General features: G+C 40.1%; 1 protein-coding gene across 1 annotated transcript in view; it reads left to right on the top strand.

The window, feature by feature from the left end:
- The first annotated feature begins 9,952 nt into the window (after positions 1-9,952).
- Positions 9,953-16,784, top strand: part of Galnt8 (polypeptide N-acetylgalactosaminyltransferase 8) — a 56,604-nt gene continuing 49,772 nt past the window's right edge. The window contains exons 1-2 of the mRNA XM_046424192.2: positions 9,953-10,828; positions 15,444-15,747. Coding sequence (XP_046280148.1) covers positions 10,618-10,828; positions 15,444-15,747 — 515 coding nt within the window. The 5' untranslated portion in view covers positions 9,953-10,617. The remainder of the gene's footprint in view (positions 10,829-15,443; positions 15,748-16,784) is intronic.

Here is a 16,784-nt window from a genome sequence, read left to right on the forward strand (position 1 = left end):
GTTCCTTGTTCACCTTCAGATCTTTGCTTCATCTCCAAAGGCATCTTTATGTTGCCCCTGGAGATTCTCGAGGATGATTGGAAAAACCACTGGCCTAGAGCACTAGGGGTAACCAGCCACGCTTTCTGGAAAGGTAGAACTAGCTTTGTAAACTGGTAGGAAAGTGTCCTAATGACACAATGTCCAGGGTAGAGAAGGATGAGCCTGAAAGACTTTATCTCCTGCTGCACTGGGATGGAAGAAGGAACACAGGGAAGGAAGGTAGGGTCCTTTCCTAGGACCCAACCTAGTCTGAAACACAGTCTTTCTTAGAGCCACCCCATTAGTTCAAGTCATGCCATTATTTGTCTGAATAAATGAGCTACATTTAGAATCATGCTTTCTGTTATGGTTTAGGTATGAGGTGTTCCCCTCAAAAAGCTGGTATTAATGTAGGAATGTTCAAGGTTAAAGGATTAGATTCTGGGGAGCTGTAACATGATTGGTCCATCCTAGTTTGAATGGGCTGACTGGTGGTAACTGTAGGCAGGTGGTGTGGCTAAAGGAGGTGTGTCATGGAAAGATGCATCTTCCCTGTGGCCCCTTCCCCCAGATTCTCTGCTTCCTGACCCTGCCAGGAGCTGAGCAACTTTTCTCCATTGGGCCCTTCTCCTTGGATGTGCTGACTTACTTTGGGTCCAGAAAAATGGAGCTGGTCGTCTATGGACTGAGACCTCTGAAACTGTGAGTCCTAAATAAAATTTCCTTCTTCCAAGTTGTTCTTGTCAGTTATTTTGGCCACAGCAACACAAAAGCTGATGAAAACAGGTATCAATCATGTGCACCTAATATATATATATATATATTATATATTATATATTATATATTATATATTATATATATAATATATATATATTAGTCTATTTTCTATGTGCACCTAATATATATATATATATATATATATATTAGTCTATTTTCTATGTTGGTCCCTCCTGCCTTCCTTGAAAAGGTGTAAGAAAATTGATAGAATATAGCTCAAGAAGAACAGGTGGGAGACTGTTCCTAGAGAGCTATAAATATGAAAAAAATCTCTAAGGTTTTACACATCTTTCTTTCTCCACTTTCCATATGATACCATTGTGGCAACATTAAAAATTGATAAGAAAATTCACAACTGTAGTAATAGATACCGCAGAAGCATTCTACAACCCAGGCTGCCTGGTAGAAATAGCAATCTTCACTTAGAGCCCTACAAAGAAACACACATGCCTCTACTACCACCACTACCACCACCATCACCATCACCACCCCCATCGCCACCACCGTTGTCACCACCCTGCACAAGTATGGAGCCCTCTTCTCCCTTGCAGATGCTTCTCTCACCATCTTGCTTCCTGCTCTGACAATGTTGTGCACCATCCCGACTTTGGATGGAACTGGAGTCCCATTATGGCAACTCCTAGTCTAAAGTTTATTGTTAAGATCTCATCAGTCCTAGCTACTCTGGAGGCTAAGGCAGGGGGATCTCTTGAGCCTAGGAGTTTGAGACCAGCAACATAGCAACACATCACCTCAAACAAACAAACAAACAAAACAACACACACACACATATACAAGTGTTTTGTTAATTCTATGATATGAATATTAATAAATCATACAAATGATCTCTTAGAACATCCATGATCTAAATATGCCTATTAAAAGATAGAGATCATCAGAGTGGACCAAAAAATAAGACCTAACTTTAGGTTGTCTACAAGAAGTCCATTTTAAAAAAAAAAAAGAGAGAGAGAGAGAGAGAGAGAGAGAGAATTTTTAATATTTATTTTTTAGTTTTCGGTAGACACCACATCTTTATTTTGTTTTTATGTGGTGCTGAGGATCGAACCCAGCACCCCACGCATGCCAGGCAAGTGCACTACTGCTTGAGACACATCCTCAGCCCAACAAGAAGTCCATTTTAAATATAAAGATGCATAAAGGTTGAAAGTACAGGGGTGGAGAACGATATTCCATGCTGGCACTAATCAAAAGAAAGTGGGAGTTTCAGACAGAACTCCAGAACAAGGAGTATTCTTAGGCATAATGGGAAGTATTGGATAATGATAAAGGAGCCAATACTCCAAGAAAACATAGTGGTGCCTCTTATGTTTGTACCTAATAACAGCATCAAAGTATGTGAGACAAAACCTCATAGCACTGCAAGGAGAAACAGATGAACCAGCTCCTATCATTGAAGACTTTCAGCATCCTTCTATCAGTAATGGACAGATTTAGCAGGCAGATCGTCATGAACTCTATAACACCATCAGTTAACTGAGTATAATTGGCACATATAGAATACCTCACCTCAAGCTCACATGAGACATTCACCAAAATCGATCACATTTGAGCATGAAAAAGCACAACTTCACAAGTTTAAAAGAATAGACACCATATGATGTATGCTCTTGGAACACAAATGAACTAAACTGGAAAGATATCTGCAAGATTCACAAATGCACTGAGATGAAATAACACACTTCTACAAAACACATTGGTCAAAGAAGAAATTCTAAGAGAAATTTTTGAACTAAATGAAAATAAAACCATAATTTACCAAAATTTGTGAGACAAAGATATAGCTGTGCTTAGAGTGAAATTTATAGCATTGAATATTTTTTTAATTTTAATTAAAAAAAATTTTTGTAGTTGTAGATGGACAGAATGCCTCTACTTTATTTGTTTATTTCTATGTGGTGCTGAGTATCGAACCCAGTGCCTCATACATGCTAGGCAAGCACTCTGCTACTGAGCCCCAGCCCCAGCCCACATTCAATATTTTTTAAAAATACCTTTCCCCCCCTTAGGACTGGGTAATTTATTGGTATGTCCTGAAATTCAAGACCTTTGTACCTGCAGTTGTCAATTTGCTGTTAAATCCATCCAGTGAATCCTTAATTTTGAATACTGTCATTTTCAGTTCAAGAATTTTCACTTGGCTCTTTTTTAGAATTTCTAGGGTTTTTTTTCTTGAGATTTACCCATTTATTCATTCATTATGCCCATTTTTAAAAAATTAAGTTCTTGGACATTTTTGTAAGAACCACGTGAAGCCCTTCTATTTTAATTACAACATCTGAGATGTCCTGTGCTTAGCTTAATATTGACTGCTTTTCTTGTTTATGGATCATGTCTTCTTGCAATTTGTAATTATATCCTGAACATTAAGAATGAATTAAGTAAACCAATGGGTACTCTACTACTGAGCTACCTCTATCCCCAACCTCTTTTTAAAATTTTGAGCAGGGTCTTACTAAGTTACCAGGGCTGGTCTCCTAAGTAGCTGGGATTATATGTTCACACATGTCTGACTCTAAATAACTTATTATAAAGCATCTGGTCTATATTATACTTCCTTTTTTTAGTATAGGAGATTGAATTTAGGGGTGCTTAACCACTGAACCACATCCCCAGCCTTTTTTATTTTTTATTTTGAGACAGGGTTTTGTTAAGTTGCTTAGGGCCTTGCTATGTTGTTGAGATTGGTCTTGGACTTGAAAACCTCCTGCCTCAGCCTCCTAAGTTGCTGGGGTTACTATTGTGTACCACAGTGCCTGGAAATATTATCATTCTTTTTAAGAGTATTGAGTTTTGTTCTGGCTGCCAATCACTGGGTACTCCTTTTGATGCTGTTGAGACTTGCTTGTAGGTTTTGTTAGAGTAGGATAGAGTTTTCTTTATGCTAGGGCATAGGCCTTACTCCCAAGCAGTGGTCTTTTCCAGTGTCTTGGCAGAATACACAGGGTGTCCAGTAAGATCTTCCCATTATGATCTCTAGCGTCTCTTTCACGTGCTCAGCCCTGTGCAGTGGCTCGAGGCCAGACATGGTATAGCTCCTCCCTAGACCTATTCAGTATATCACTTGTTCAGGCATCCAGAGGGAATCCTCAGACAGACTTCTGGGTTCCTTCCTTCTATGCAGTTTCTTCAACTTTTTATCTTCCACTGCACATTATGAGTGTTTTGGCAACTCCCAAACTGCTCTCTGACCCCTCAGTCAGTGGGACTGTCATACTTTGGTTGAGGTTCCCTATTATATGCCACGGTTATGAAACTGTCCCCAGACTGAGAAATGGGGCCAATACAGAGTTCCCCTCATGCTTCCCACCTCTCAGGGATCACAGGTTTTTGTTTCCCATTTCCTGAAGTCAGTTCTCTTGTATATTTTATTCACTTTTATGGTTTTTTGGCAGGTGAGCAAATCCAGTCTCAGTTGCTCCATTATGGTTGGAAGTAGAAGTCTATTCAGATAGTTAAATAACACAGTGGTGCTTCTTCATATGCCATCATTCTTCAGTCAATGCAATACAACACAGGGCTGGCCTTCTTGCCAATCTATCCAACTACCCTCGCTTGCCTGAAGTCCAAGAGTGTCTTTTTCTAAGTGCATCATCCAATTTTTGTACAAACTGATCATTTCACCTTAAATTATTTAGAGTACTAGTGGAATGCCTAAATGAAATGGAAACTAAGCTGTTTGCTGGCAGGTGGCAGCTGGTAGGTAAGGCAGTGCTTCAAATCATCATCCATCAGATAACATTCAGAGAATTAAGTTCAAATGCTCATGAAAGTGAATTACATGACTGTATAAAGTTGCATATCCTGGAGTGTAGTTCTGATGGTAGTGGCCAAGTTGCTTGTCACACAAAACCCACAACCAGAGGTGGGGAACAATAACAAAAGCAAACAACATAGCAGATAAAGAATGAGATGAAAAACCATGTTTTGGTTCTGGTTCAATTCTCCTCATCTTCTGTGGCCTTGTTCTGCAATCCATATTGGTGTCTTTTCCAAGGCCAATCCCTTTCTCTTATAGGCACTCAGGTCTGATGAGTTAATTGCAAAGAATTCTGTTACTCCGTCACGTCTCAAAGTTAAATATTTATCAACCATGTTGACTACACCATCAGCTCTTGTACAAATGCACTATGTATAAATACTCTATGTATAAATGCACTAGATTCGAGGATGCTCTCCAATTCTGCAGTATTATTCTTCCTACTCTTTTTGTGATGATGGGAGAGATTTGTCTAAACCTCTTGGTTATTGGGGAAAAAAAGACCATCTTTTTTTATTCTATTCACTTACAAGTGATTTTATTTTTTTTATTCTTTTCCAGAGCACAGTTTTGTTTTTGTTTGTTTGTTTTTAATGATGCTGAGTATTAAACCGAGGGCCTTGTGCATGCAAGGCAACCACGCTACCAACTGAGCTATGTCCCCAGCCCATAAAGACCATCTTTAAGCTGAATTACATCTGCAAGTTTTCTTAACCATCAGTCTTACTTACATATGTTTTTTTTCCTGGATCATACCATCTCGTGCCTTTCCCTCTGGCTGAGAAGATAGGATGGAAACACTTGCCAAATTTGTGGCAAGGGAGAAAAAAAAATTATTAAGGGTTGAATCACCAGTTTTTTCCCTGCTAGAATTTAGCACACGGTAAACATAAATATTTCTATATTTGTTGAATATTCCATTGTTATGTTTAGTTCCCATACATTTCTATTTTTAAAAACACTATTCATTTTCTCTGAGAGATTTTTTTGGCCATTGATCTCTCTTCTCAGAGCTTGAGACTCAAATTTCTGTTCGTTTACTAGACTTAACCTGCTGTTACAAAACTTTCAATGAGTCACACCTATGTGACCTCCTGGTCTAGCCCCAAATCTGCTCTTCCCTTTTGTTCTCTCCCTCCATTTTGGGGCGTCACCAACACTCAATTTGCTCAGGTAAATAATTCAGGGTCCCAGGTGTTCTGGGTATTCTGTGGACCTGGGTATCCCACAGAACATAGTAGTGTGGGCCGTGAGGCTGCAGAGTTGGTGGAAAGACCATCTAGGTGGTGTTATGGGAGAGGGAAACTGTAATATGCCACCTGGAGCCTGACTGGACTATTTCTGAGACCCTTTGGGGACTTTTAGAAATACTTAAGAAGATTTTACAGAGGCCTGGGATCCTGTAACAGCAGATTTGGTAAGGTTAAATAAATTTAGGCTATTATTGGCACTGTGGCACTATTTAGAACTCCTCTAAGATTCTGTGTAGGAAACTCAGGTGTCCTAAATAATTTTCTAGCCGTTTTTTTCCCACTTAGAATTTTTTACAAGTAGTTCTGCATGTCAAAGTATGACTCTCAAGACATTTTGAAAACAAACTCCACAGCAATGATTAAGTCTTATTTTATTAAGTATGCCATGGGCTTCACAAGGGTATCTCATGTCTCATAACGATTCTGTAAAGGGGAGTGTTACATAGTCCTTTTGCAGATAAGAAAAAATTAGGTTCAGAGAGGTGAACTAACTTGCCTGATCTTCCCTAGCTAGTGAGTAGTGCAATCACTATCTCACTCTGAATTCCATACTTTCTCCAGTAGTCTCATTTCAGTGCCCATAGTATTCTAATATTCTATGGAGTGGAGGTACCATAGTTTATTGGCTTTTATGCACCATAAATTATTTAATAGTCCTTCTGTAGTTGGGACATTTAGGTCAGATGAATAATAATAATAATAATAATAATAATAATAATAATAATAATAATCTGCTATTATATATAACAATGAGGTGAATAGTGGTCCACATTGGTGCCCACTACAGGGTGGTAAGCACACAGATTTATGTAGAAAGGTCCAGCTCCCCTGTGGATTTGTGAGCTTCCTGGGGGTGGAGATGTAAGGTGATTGGCAGGAGGCTTTAGTTAAAATGGAGATGTCCAGTTCCCATAAGAGACCTTTAGAGTTAGACTATTTGAGCTTAAAACCTGGAAATTGCATTTTTGCCAAGCTACCCAGGTGATTTTTATAAACTGGACATTGGAGAAATAGGACTCTAGGCTTCTGAGCAGTGATGACATAAATTCAATAGCAGTTACCTAGTATTCCCAGAAGGACATTCATAAGTACCCTTTCCTGAAGAGTCTCACCACCTTCTTTGTGGAGAAGGACAGGTGCAAGGAAAATAGAGAAAGGAACTCCTACTGGTCTTTCTAGCTGGGTGAATTTCTGTCCTATTCCAGATAGCATTAAAGGGACATAGATTCTGGTATAATTTTAATCATATTTTTTTATTTATTTTTAATAGATAATTGGTGTAGCATGATACAAAATTTAAAAAGTACAAAAAGTTATACAATAAAAAGCAAGTCTTTTCCCCATGTCTATACCTTAGTTCTCCAGTTTTTGCCACCTCCAGAGGTAGCCACTATTTTTTTTCTGAATTTTAAATAAAGTGGTTTAATTTCTGAAAGTGATATACATAAGCTGTCAGTTTGGGAAGGGCTGGGACCAGGGTTAAAAAAAAAAAAACTTCTAAATTTGAGATAGATTCACAAAAATTTGAAAAAAAATAGTACAAAACAGTTCTATGGAACTTTCATCTAGTTTTTTTCAATGAATATATATGTTTTATAGTAATAATGCACAGTAAAACAAGAAAATTGACATTGGTATTTTGCATATATATTTCCAGACTGCTTTATAATATATAGATTCTTGCAAGCAACTCTACAATCAAGATACTTCATAACAATTCCATCAGCACTCCACATGCATAACTTATCACGGAATACTAGGGACATAATTTTATCAGTTCAAGTCACATGTAGAAACCTTATTTTAAATTCCGTTACCCATTCCCATATATAATACAATTGTATTAATATCTCTTCTATGTATTTTGAGAATGACATCAGTCAACATTGTGATTTTTTGTCCCATCTACCAAATATAATTTAGAAAACTCAAGAGGAGAAAGGAAGGCCTTTCTATTCATATTTTTACTGTCTTTATTGGTCATCCTTTCCTCCTGATGTTCTAAGTTTCCTTCTTTTTATCATTTCTTCATTTAGAAAAGTTCTGTATTCATTCCTTTATAGTAGGTCCACTGGCTTCAAATCCTCTGAGATTTTTTTTTCTCTGAGAATGTCTTCTCTTCATCCCCAAAGGATATTTTTGTTGGACATGGGAGTCTGGGTTGATGGTAGATTTCTTCAGTGCTTGAAAAATGTTCTTTTCTTCTTTTGAGTCTTTGTGACCTCTGATGAGAACTCCTTTGTGGAAACTGTCATATGTCTCTTGCTACTTTCAGAGATTTTTCTTTTAGTTTCCAGAAGATTGATTGTGATGCTTTTGGGCTTGGATTTCTTTCAGATGATCTATTTGGGGTTTATTTAGCTGCTTCACTGTGTAAGTTCATGTCTTCTGCTAACTTTGGGAAATTTTCAGCCTTTATTGCTTAAAATTCCTATTTAGTTTTACATTTTCCCCTTTTCCTTCTTATGCTCCAATACAATGAAAGTAACAAGGATGTTAAATCTTTTGTTATTGTCTCAGGGATCTCTGAGGCTCTGTTGTTATTTTTTTTCAGTTGTATTTTCTCTCCATTGTTCAGATTGGGTGATTTCTATTGCTTTACCTTCAAATTCACTGATTCTTTTCTCTGTCCTCTTTAACCTGCTGTTGAAGGTTGAAGCTCATCCAGTGACTTAAAAAACTTTGTTTATTGTATTGGATATATTAGGCCAAAAGAAAAAGGATGCCTGTGGAATTGGTATCTGTGTTCTGCCCTGGGTCCCAAGATCTCTAGCCAGCCTGCTTTCTTCTTTCCACCTTCCAGAGTCTTCCTGTTTTTTTCTTAATAGATAATATCTAGAATTTTTAGTTGCCTTTAGTGGAAATGTCTAAACACCAATGCATCCTCTCCACATCCTCCCAGGAATGGAAGAGATCATGCATTTATATTGGTTTAGACTCAAATCTGCAGGTGGGAGCCAGGGAAAGATTATTAATGAAAACAAAGTAATTGATTGCTTTTAATTTTTCTTTAAAAGTTTTTAAATTTAAAAGAAATTTTTAAAAATTTTTCCTAAATCCATACTTCTTAACTTCACATGCCTGCTTCAATTATGTCTGTAGATGCTGAGTTTGGGGTCCTAGTAAGTAGATCCAGGAGCTAGGACAGGGTGGCAGATGTGATTATGAAGGGGCCAGACCCAACACTGAGAACTTTAAACTTCTGGCTTTAGGGAAAAAAAAGTTGGTTAATACACAATGATTATAATTAGATGATTTTTGTCCAAAACATACAGGAGGTGTGGGGTAGAATAGTAAAGAAGTTACTAGAATGTGCACCCTACTGAGGCAGGGTAGAATTCCAGAGTGCAGAGCTGGGTAGAGGACAAACAGAGGATAGAGACTCGTGAAGTGGGGTCTTCCCTGAGGCCCACCCCTAAGGGCTGCCTCCAGCTCACCTCTACCTGCTGCCAGGCAGGAGGCTCCAGCAACCAGCAGGGAAGTGTCTCTAGTTAGTTGAAGGTGTATTTGCTGCCTGTCTACTATGTTCACAAGCCTGTAGAAAAACCCCTGAGATTTTTTGCTCTCAACTGCAAATTGGTGTAGCCAATATGGAAAGCGTTATGGAGATTCCTTGGAAATCTGGGAATGGAACCACCAATTGACCCAGCTATCCCTCTCCTTGGTCTATACCCAAAGGACTTAAAAATCAGCATACTACAGGGACACAGCCACATCAATGTTTATAGCAGCACAATTCACAATAGCTAAACTGTGGAGCCAACCTAGATGCCCTTCAGTGGATGAATGGATAAAAAAAACATGGCATATATACACAATGGGATATTACTCAGCAGTAAAAGACAATAAAATCATAGCATTTGCAGATAAATGGATGGCATTGGAGAAGATAATGCTAAGTGAAGTTAGCCAATCCCCCCCCCGAAAAAAAAACCAAACAAATGCCAAATGTTTTCTCTGATATAAGGAGGCTGATTCATAGTGGGGTAGGGAAGAGGAACATGGGAGGAATAGAGGAACTCTAGATAGGACAGAGGCATGGGAGGGAAAGGGAGGAAGCAGGGGGTTAGCAAGGATGGTGGAATGTGATAGACATCATTATCCAAAGTACATGTATGAAGACACGAATTGGTGTCAACATACTTTATATACAACCAGAGATATGAAAAATTGTGCTGTATATGTGTAATAATAATTGTAATGCATTCTGCTGTCATTTATTTAAAAAAAATAAAAATTTTATCCCACAATAAATTCTACATCTTGAAAAATAAAATAAAAATATGAATGCAAAGAGAAAAAAAACCCAACAACAGTATACAGTCCAACTTCCCACTTTGCAGATTCCTTTTGCATCCTATTTATCCCCTTTGATACCCACAGGACCAGACCTTAAAGATTCCAGCAAAGAACTTCCCAGGTCACTTTGCTAAGGAGAGAGAACATTAAAACCAAACACAGACAGATAAAGATTAGCCTCTCACCCCAGCAGCCTGAGCTTGTGCCAGGAAAGTGCAATCACCTCACTTCTGAAGCAGATAAAGGTGTGCCTAGGTCACCTACCAGTCACTGGGCAACTGCTGTGACACACTCCTCACACCTGACACTGCTCAGGGGAAAGCCAGGCAGCTTGTGACAGTTTTCCCAGTCAGAGAAAATCTGGCTCAGCAGGCAGGTTGCCATTCGTGCAGTCACCAGAGACAAAGCTTGGCGCATTAGGATCCTTAGCTCCACTGGGCAGTGACTGCTCAGCCCTGCAGGGAGTGGAAGAGCCACAGGCACAAGATGATCCTCAGGAGAAACTTCCCCAAAGGCTTCTGCATTGGGCTGATTCTGGTCATTGCTGTCAACATCCTTCTGGTATTTTATACCAAGGAGACTTTACATAACTTGATTCTGGGGCGTCTACACAAGGAGTTTCATTTGCCCCCACCAGAGTGGGACGGAGCCATGATCAAGAGACTCTCTCGCTTGGAAATGGATCTGCAGCGTCTGAGTAAGTTTAGCATGCTAATTTGGAGGGGATGTGTGTGTGAGTGTGTGTGTGTGTGTGTGTGTGTGTGGTGCATGCAAGTATGTGTGGGTGTGAGCATGCATGTGAGTGTATACTTAGGGACACTTAGTAAAAAATAGGGTGTGGAGGAAAATGGGTGAGAAGCCACATTCTCATCTCTCATTTGCCCTTTCAGGCATCAGAGTCTGATGGGATGCATTGAGAAATAGGTGGTAGGAGTGGGAGTTTAGAGAAGATGATTTGAGGGAGGAGAGCAGAGTGTGTATGGAAGTGGGGTGTGTGTATATATTTGTGCATATGCATGATCACATCTGCATACATGCAGGCAGGGAGACTGAAGCTCAGAATAAGGACCCCAAGAGACTCAGAAATCTAGGAATCTAGGCTCAGGAATCAGCCCTATCTTTAGGCCTATGTGTGACAGGGTTGTTAATGAGAGGTGGCTGTGTCTAAGGTAAAGGGTGCTTCCAATTTCCTGGGAGCTCCTATCATGAATGCATGGAGGCATTGTTAGAGGGCCGAAGGCCAAATCTTGATATGGCTGCTATGGCGGTGTAACTTTGAGTAAGTGCTTATCTCTCTCAGCCTCAGACTTTGAATCTGTAAATGAAGACAATGATAATGAAAATGATAATGATAGAGAGCTGCCTGACTTCACAGGGTTGGGAACATGCAGAAAGTGATATATGTCCAGTTTTAACCTCTTCATTTAACGTTCTGGGTAGGATTCCAACACATCCTGGGCTTGGTTTGTAAGACTGGCTAACTCCTTTGAATTATATGTACCTGTGCATCTGACTTCAGTGAGAGAAGTGACAATTTTCCCTGCTCCCCAGGTAACAGAGATCAAGGGCTTGAACCCTTAAGGGAGGCGTTGAATGTGTGAGCAGGGATGCACTTGGTGTTGGAGCTGGTCAAGGTCTTTTTAAATGGGAAATGAATATTACCAAGGCTCAGGCACAGGGACAGAAGGAGGAAAGACAGGAAGAAAAAAAGAAAGGGAGGGAATAAATCAGGGAAAGTCAGAGAGAGGGAAGTGGGACAAGACAGGAGAAAAGTGATGAGGATGAAAGAGAAGGAAAAAAAAAGTGGGAATTAGGGAGAGAGGTTGAGAACTTGTGGAGACAAGAGGAAAGAAGGGAAAGTGAGAAGAGGTGGGGGAGAGGATAAAAGAAGGTGGGGCACGAAACACCCACAGCATCCTCCACACCCTGTTTACACTCAGTACATTTTGCTGTGATGCAATTTTCTGGAAAGCAGGTCCCGTGGGGGGTCATTCCATGGATGTAGCTGTGCATTCCCCATTCATTTCTATTCACACATGGAAATTACCTCAATGAATAAGTGAACAAGTGAGTGTAAGCAGGAGAGAGAAAAGTACAGGTGAACAGGGATGAAGGGAAGTGTGAGACGGGCTAGAGTGTGGGTGAAACAGAGGGAAGACTGTTGGCTCGGAAGCCCTGGCTTCCCCAGTTGGGTGGAACACTGCACGTGCCAATCTATGCAGCAGGCTTCACTAGGAGCTTGTAGACCCAGGCTGGTGACCCCGGAGCCACTGCCACTCCTTGTAGGAGAACCTAGACCACACCAGGACTCTCCCATGTGACCCTTAGTTCCTTCTACTGCAGTCGCCCCCTTCCCCTGAACCTTAGCATGGCAGGAGTCTTTACTCAGCAGAGATATGACATGCCCTGAGGAGCCATCCAGAGCCACCAACTTACTTTCTTTTATTTGTTTGCAATGACCACTTCTATCTTTCTATCTCATCTTGTTGATGTCATGATTTTTTTCAGTCTAAAGTGACCGTAGTGTCAGAGACCCTTCCCAGCAGAGCTGAACCTTCCAGTGTCTTCTGGGACCTGTTTCCAGATCACAAATGCTCTTCTGTCCCACAGTTCATCCTTTAATGGAAAATCTTTAAGAAGTGAGGCCCAGTTGGAAGCTTCCAGTCATGTGGGGCTGTGCCCTCAAGTGAGGTACTGAGACCCTGACCCCTCCCCACTCCCTCTCTCTGTTCACTTACCAGCTGCCATGATCTGAGTAGCTCCCTCCACTGTACCCTCCCCTGTCTCACCATAGGCCCCAAAGCAACAGGCCAAGTAACCATGGACTGAAATCTCCAAAACTGTGAGCTAAAATGAAACTTTTCTCTTTATAAACTAATTATCTAATAATCTCTATCAATTAATTCTTTTCTCTTTATAAACTAATTATTTGTCACAGGAATGGCAAGTTAACACATGCTCCAGATTTTAAATTTACAGCTCTTGCCTAACATCCTTGTTGCTCACTGCCTTCAGGGCTCTGGAAAGATTGAAGAAAACCATAAGTCAATAGGAACATTTAGGTAAATCTTCAATTAGGTAAGTCATCAAGAGTAAAAGCAAACACATGATGATACTCATATCCCTGTTGGCAGAGGGACAAGTGACTCTAAACCAGTTTGTTGGACCCTTTCTTGGGGCTCTTAAAAGCCACACCAGAGCAATATCATTGGGTGTGTCTTCTTTGTGCCGTAAACATTTTCATGTCAATCATGGGAATGGTCTAGTGGCACTATATTCATCTTGCCGGAATGTCTGCAATTTTCAAATTGACTCTAGACTTTCAGTTCCCACTGACAGTAGTGAATGAAAGAAAAAAAAAATCAGGTGTCACCCCAAAGAGGAAAGAAGGGGAGTTTTGTTTGAGGCAAGGAGAACTCAGTACCACCCTGTGACCCCTATGTGCTTAACACAGAAATGTATGAATAATAATACTACTCAATTGGAACACTTGAAACATTATGCTTTTATTTCCCACCTGAGAAAATATTCATAGTATTTCCACAGCTCTTCTTTGGCAGACCTTGCCATTTAGATCTCTTCCCAAGTTTGCTTCAACCATTCTCTTTTTGCCTTGGGCACTTTAATTGATTCTTCTCCTTTTCCTTTCTCCAGGGCCAAACTTCTGTCATCTTCTTAACATTTTCTTCCCAGTTTTGGACTTCCCTGTTTTCCCTTGGAAGGGCTATAGATGGATCTGAAATACAGCCCAAATCCTGTCACTAAGCCTTGTTCTGTGGCATGGGATTGCGTTTACCCAGAAAAATTTCACACAGTGGAACCATCCTGGTGACACTGGGTAGCAATTATTCAGGAAAAGAGAACATTTTCTTCTAATATTCAGAAAGATGCTGGATGGGCTGAAGTTAATCCCTCAGTCTGGTTGAAATTTAATGGGGGGTTTAGGGGAGGATTAGTGGGAGCTAAGTGGTCCTATAGCCAAGACCTTTGGTTACTTGATGTTTAATGCCCAGGAGTGTCACAATCACTAAGCACTGGACTCATTACTTTTGCACTCTTTTTCTGCTGCATTTGTAGATTGAGCTCAAGGTACATATATGTTCAGACTCTCCAGCACAAATCTTATAGGGTTGTTATAAAGGTGAGATAAATGATGGATGGGAAAGAGCTTTGAAGTTTGTAGGCCATTTTCCAAACACAAAGCATCATTTTTACTATTGGTACTATAGATCCTGAAGGACCTCTTCTGTATGAGAAGTCCTCTGCCTGGGTCTGTCACTCTGTTCTTTTGAATTAAGTCTGTGTTCCTCAAATGAATATGAACATTAGCGCTATCTGGAGTAAGCATCTTCAGGGAAGTCCTGGGATTCTGTATTTTTTAACAAGCTGTTGAAGTCTTTCCTGTGGCCAACCACATTGGACATTTCCTGCCTAAAAGTTCTTGGTGAATCAAATGAGAAGGGAAAGGGGAGGTGGACGATGGTGGTGCTGGTTAGAGTAGATTTGCCTTTGTCAGCTACTAGAAGTGCAGTATAATGTGACTCCACATTTCACTGTACAGAGGAATTACTTCTTGATTTTGTTAAAATGCAAACTCTGGTAACTTCCCCTGGCCCCAAGATTCCGATTTAGTAGATTTGAACACAGGCTTGGATATCTACTTTTTTTTTAAATTTTTATTGTTGGTTGTTCAAAACATTACATAGTTCTTGATATATCATATTTCACACTTTGATGATATCTACTTTTAAAAATAATCACAGTTGATGATTCTGATGTAAATGTTTCTTAGGCTTAATTCTGATAATACATTATTTGATTATCTATTTATTTCTCAGGTCAATGGCAGCAATTCGAGTAGCCTTAAATGGACAGACAAGTTTTGTTGAAGCTGCAGAGAGAGATGGACCTAGCATGTGCTTTGCCAGGACAGCCTTGCACGGCTCTGACAAGTTCACTTGACCCATCACATTCTCTGGGACAAGAGCCATAAATTAAAAATCTGCAGAGTGTGTTAGTTTGCCATTCCTGTGAGAGAAGAAGAGAGAGAGAGACGGGGGTGGGGTGGGGTGGGAGTGTCAGGGTCTCAGTATCCCCCTTGAAGGCACAGCCCCACATGACTGGAAGCTTCCAACTGGGCTTCACTTCTTAAAGGCTCCACCAAGCCGCTACACACAGGTTGTTTGGCTTATTTAGGATCCAAATTTATAGCAAAGAGAAAACCGTTTTACATAAATTAGGAAGGAAAGCAATGCCCAGATCTAGTAAACTGTTTTATCTGCACTCTCCTACCCCGTCCTCTTCATCTGCAGAAGATGGTATGCAACTGGTTATGAAGCAACAAGAAAACAAGGACCACACACAAAAGAGGATAGAAGATGAAGTTCACCCTGCTCGAAAGGCAGTGGAAACCCCTGAGAGGGAGACAAAGAAGCAGCAGAACAGACCCCCAAAGAAACTCTTCCCGAACTCTCCGCTCTTCAAGCAGTGGGGCGACAAGCTTTCTGAAGCCCAGCAGAAAGAGGCAGAGGACCTGTTCCAGAAGTTTGGTTACAACGCCTACCTCAGCAACCAGTTGCCTCACAATCGCAGCCTCATGGACACACGAGATTCCAGGTGGGACGGACGAGGGTTGGTGGGAGGTTCTAGGGACCTCGGTCTGATTTGGGTCTGAGTTTTGGAAGCCATAAAAGTCTAGGGTTGGAAAGAGGGTGGGGGAGTGAGGGATTGCTGGAGAAGGGGATAAGGAGAGTTCTTGTTTTTAATCCCTTTTGCAACAGCAGCTTGGTGAACACTGGAGATAAACAGAGGTATCAAAGAAATGGTGATCCTTGGGAATTCTGATACAATGGGTCTAACCAATGATTTTACAGATGAGGATGCCAGGGCTGAGCAAAGACTTGTGCATGTCACCCCAAAGTTAGCAGCTCTATTTCCTCCTTTCGTACTTTCCTCCAATTCTCTGCTTGAATTCTTTGTTTTTAAATATAATTTTTAGAGACTTTCTGTTTTTATTCCTCATTGTTTTTTTCTTTTCTGCCTTGCCCATCTTTCTTCATAATTTTTTTTAAAAAGTAACATCTTTGTTGAGGCACAATTCATATACCATCCAATTCACCCATTTGAAGTATGCAATTTAAGTGATTTTAGTATATTCAGAGTTGTGCACCATCCCCACAATCAATTTTAAATCTTTTTCTTCACTAAAAAAAGAAACCCCATATCAGTGTCAGCCACTTTCCATTTCTCCACAACTTCTTACTCCCCTGGAGAGCATTAAAGTACTTTCTGTCTCTATGAATTTGCCTATTCTGGATCTTTCTCGTAAATGGGATCATATAACATAGGGTCTTTTGTGACTGTTTTTTAAAAAAACTATCATCATATTTTCAAGTGTTACAGCATGTATTGATACTTCATTCCTTTTTTAAATAGAACTAACAAAAATTGTATATTTTTATTGGTTCTGTTTAAATATCAATGACAACAGAATCCATTTTGATATAATTATACAAGCATGGAATATATCTTATTCTAGTTAGGATCCCATTCTCATGATACATGATGATGGGATTCACTGTATTGTTTTCATATACATACAAAAAATTATGGGAAATTGTTAGACCAGGACGCAAGAAAAGACCACTGACTCC

This window comes from Marmota monax, unplaced genomic scaffold, assembly GCF_021218885.2.
Source record: "Marmota monax isolate L192 unplaced genomic scaffold, Marmota_monax_Labrador192_F-V1.1 WCK01_AAM20220418_F8-fsc00186, whole genome shotgun sequence".
Classification (NCBI taxonomy): Eukaryota; Metazoa; Chordata; class Mammalia; order Rodentia; family Sciuridae; genus Marmota; species Marmota monax.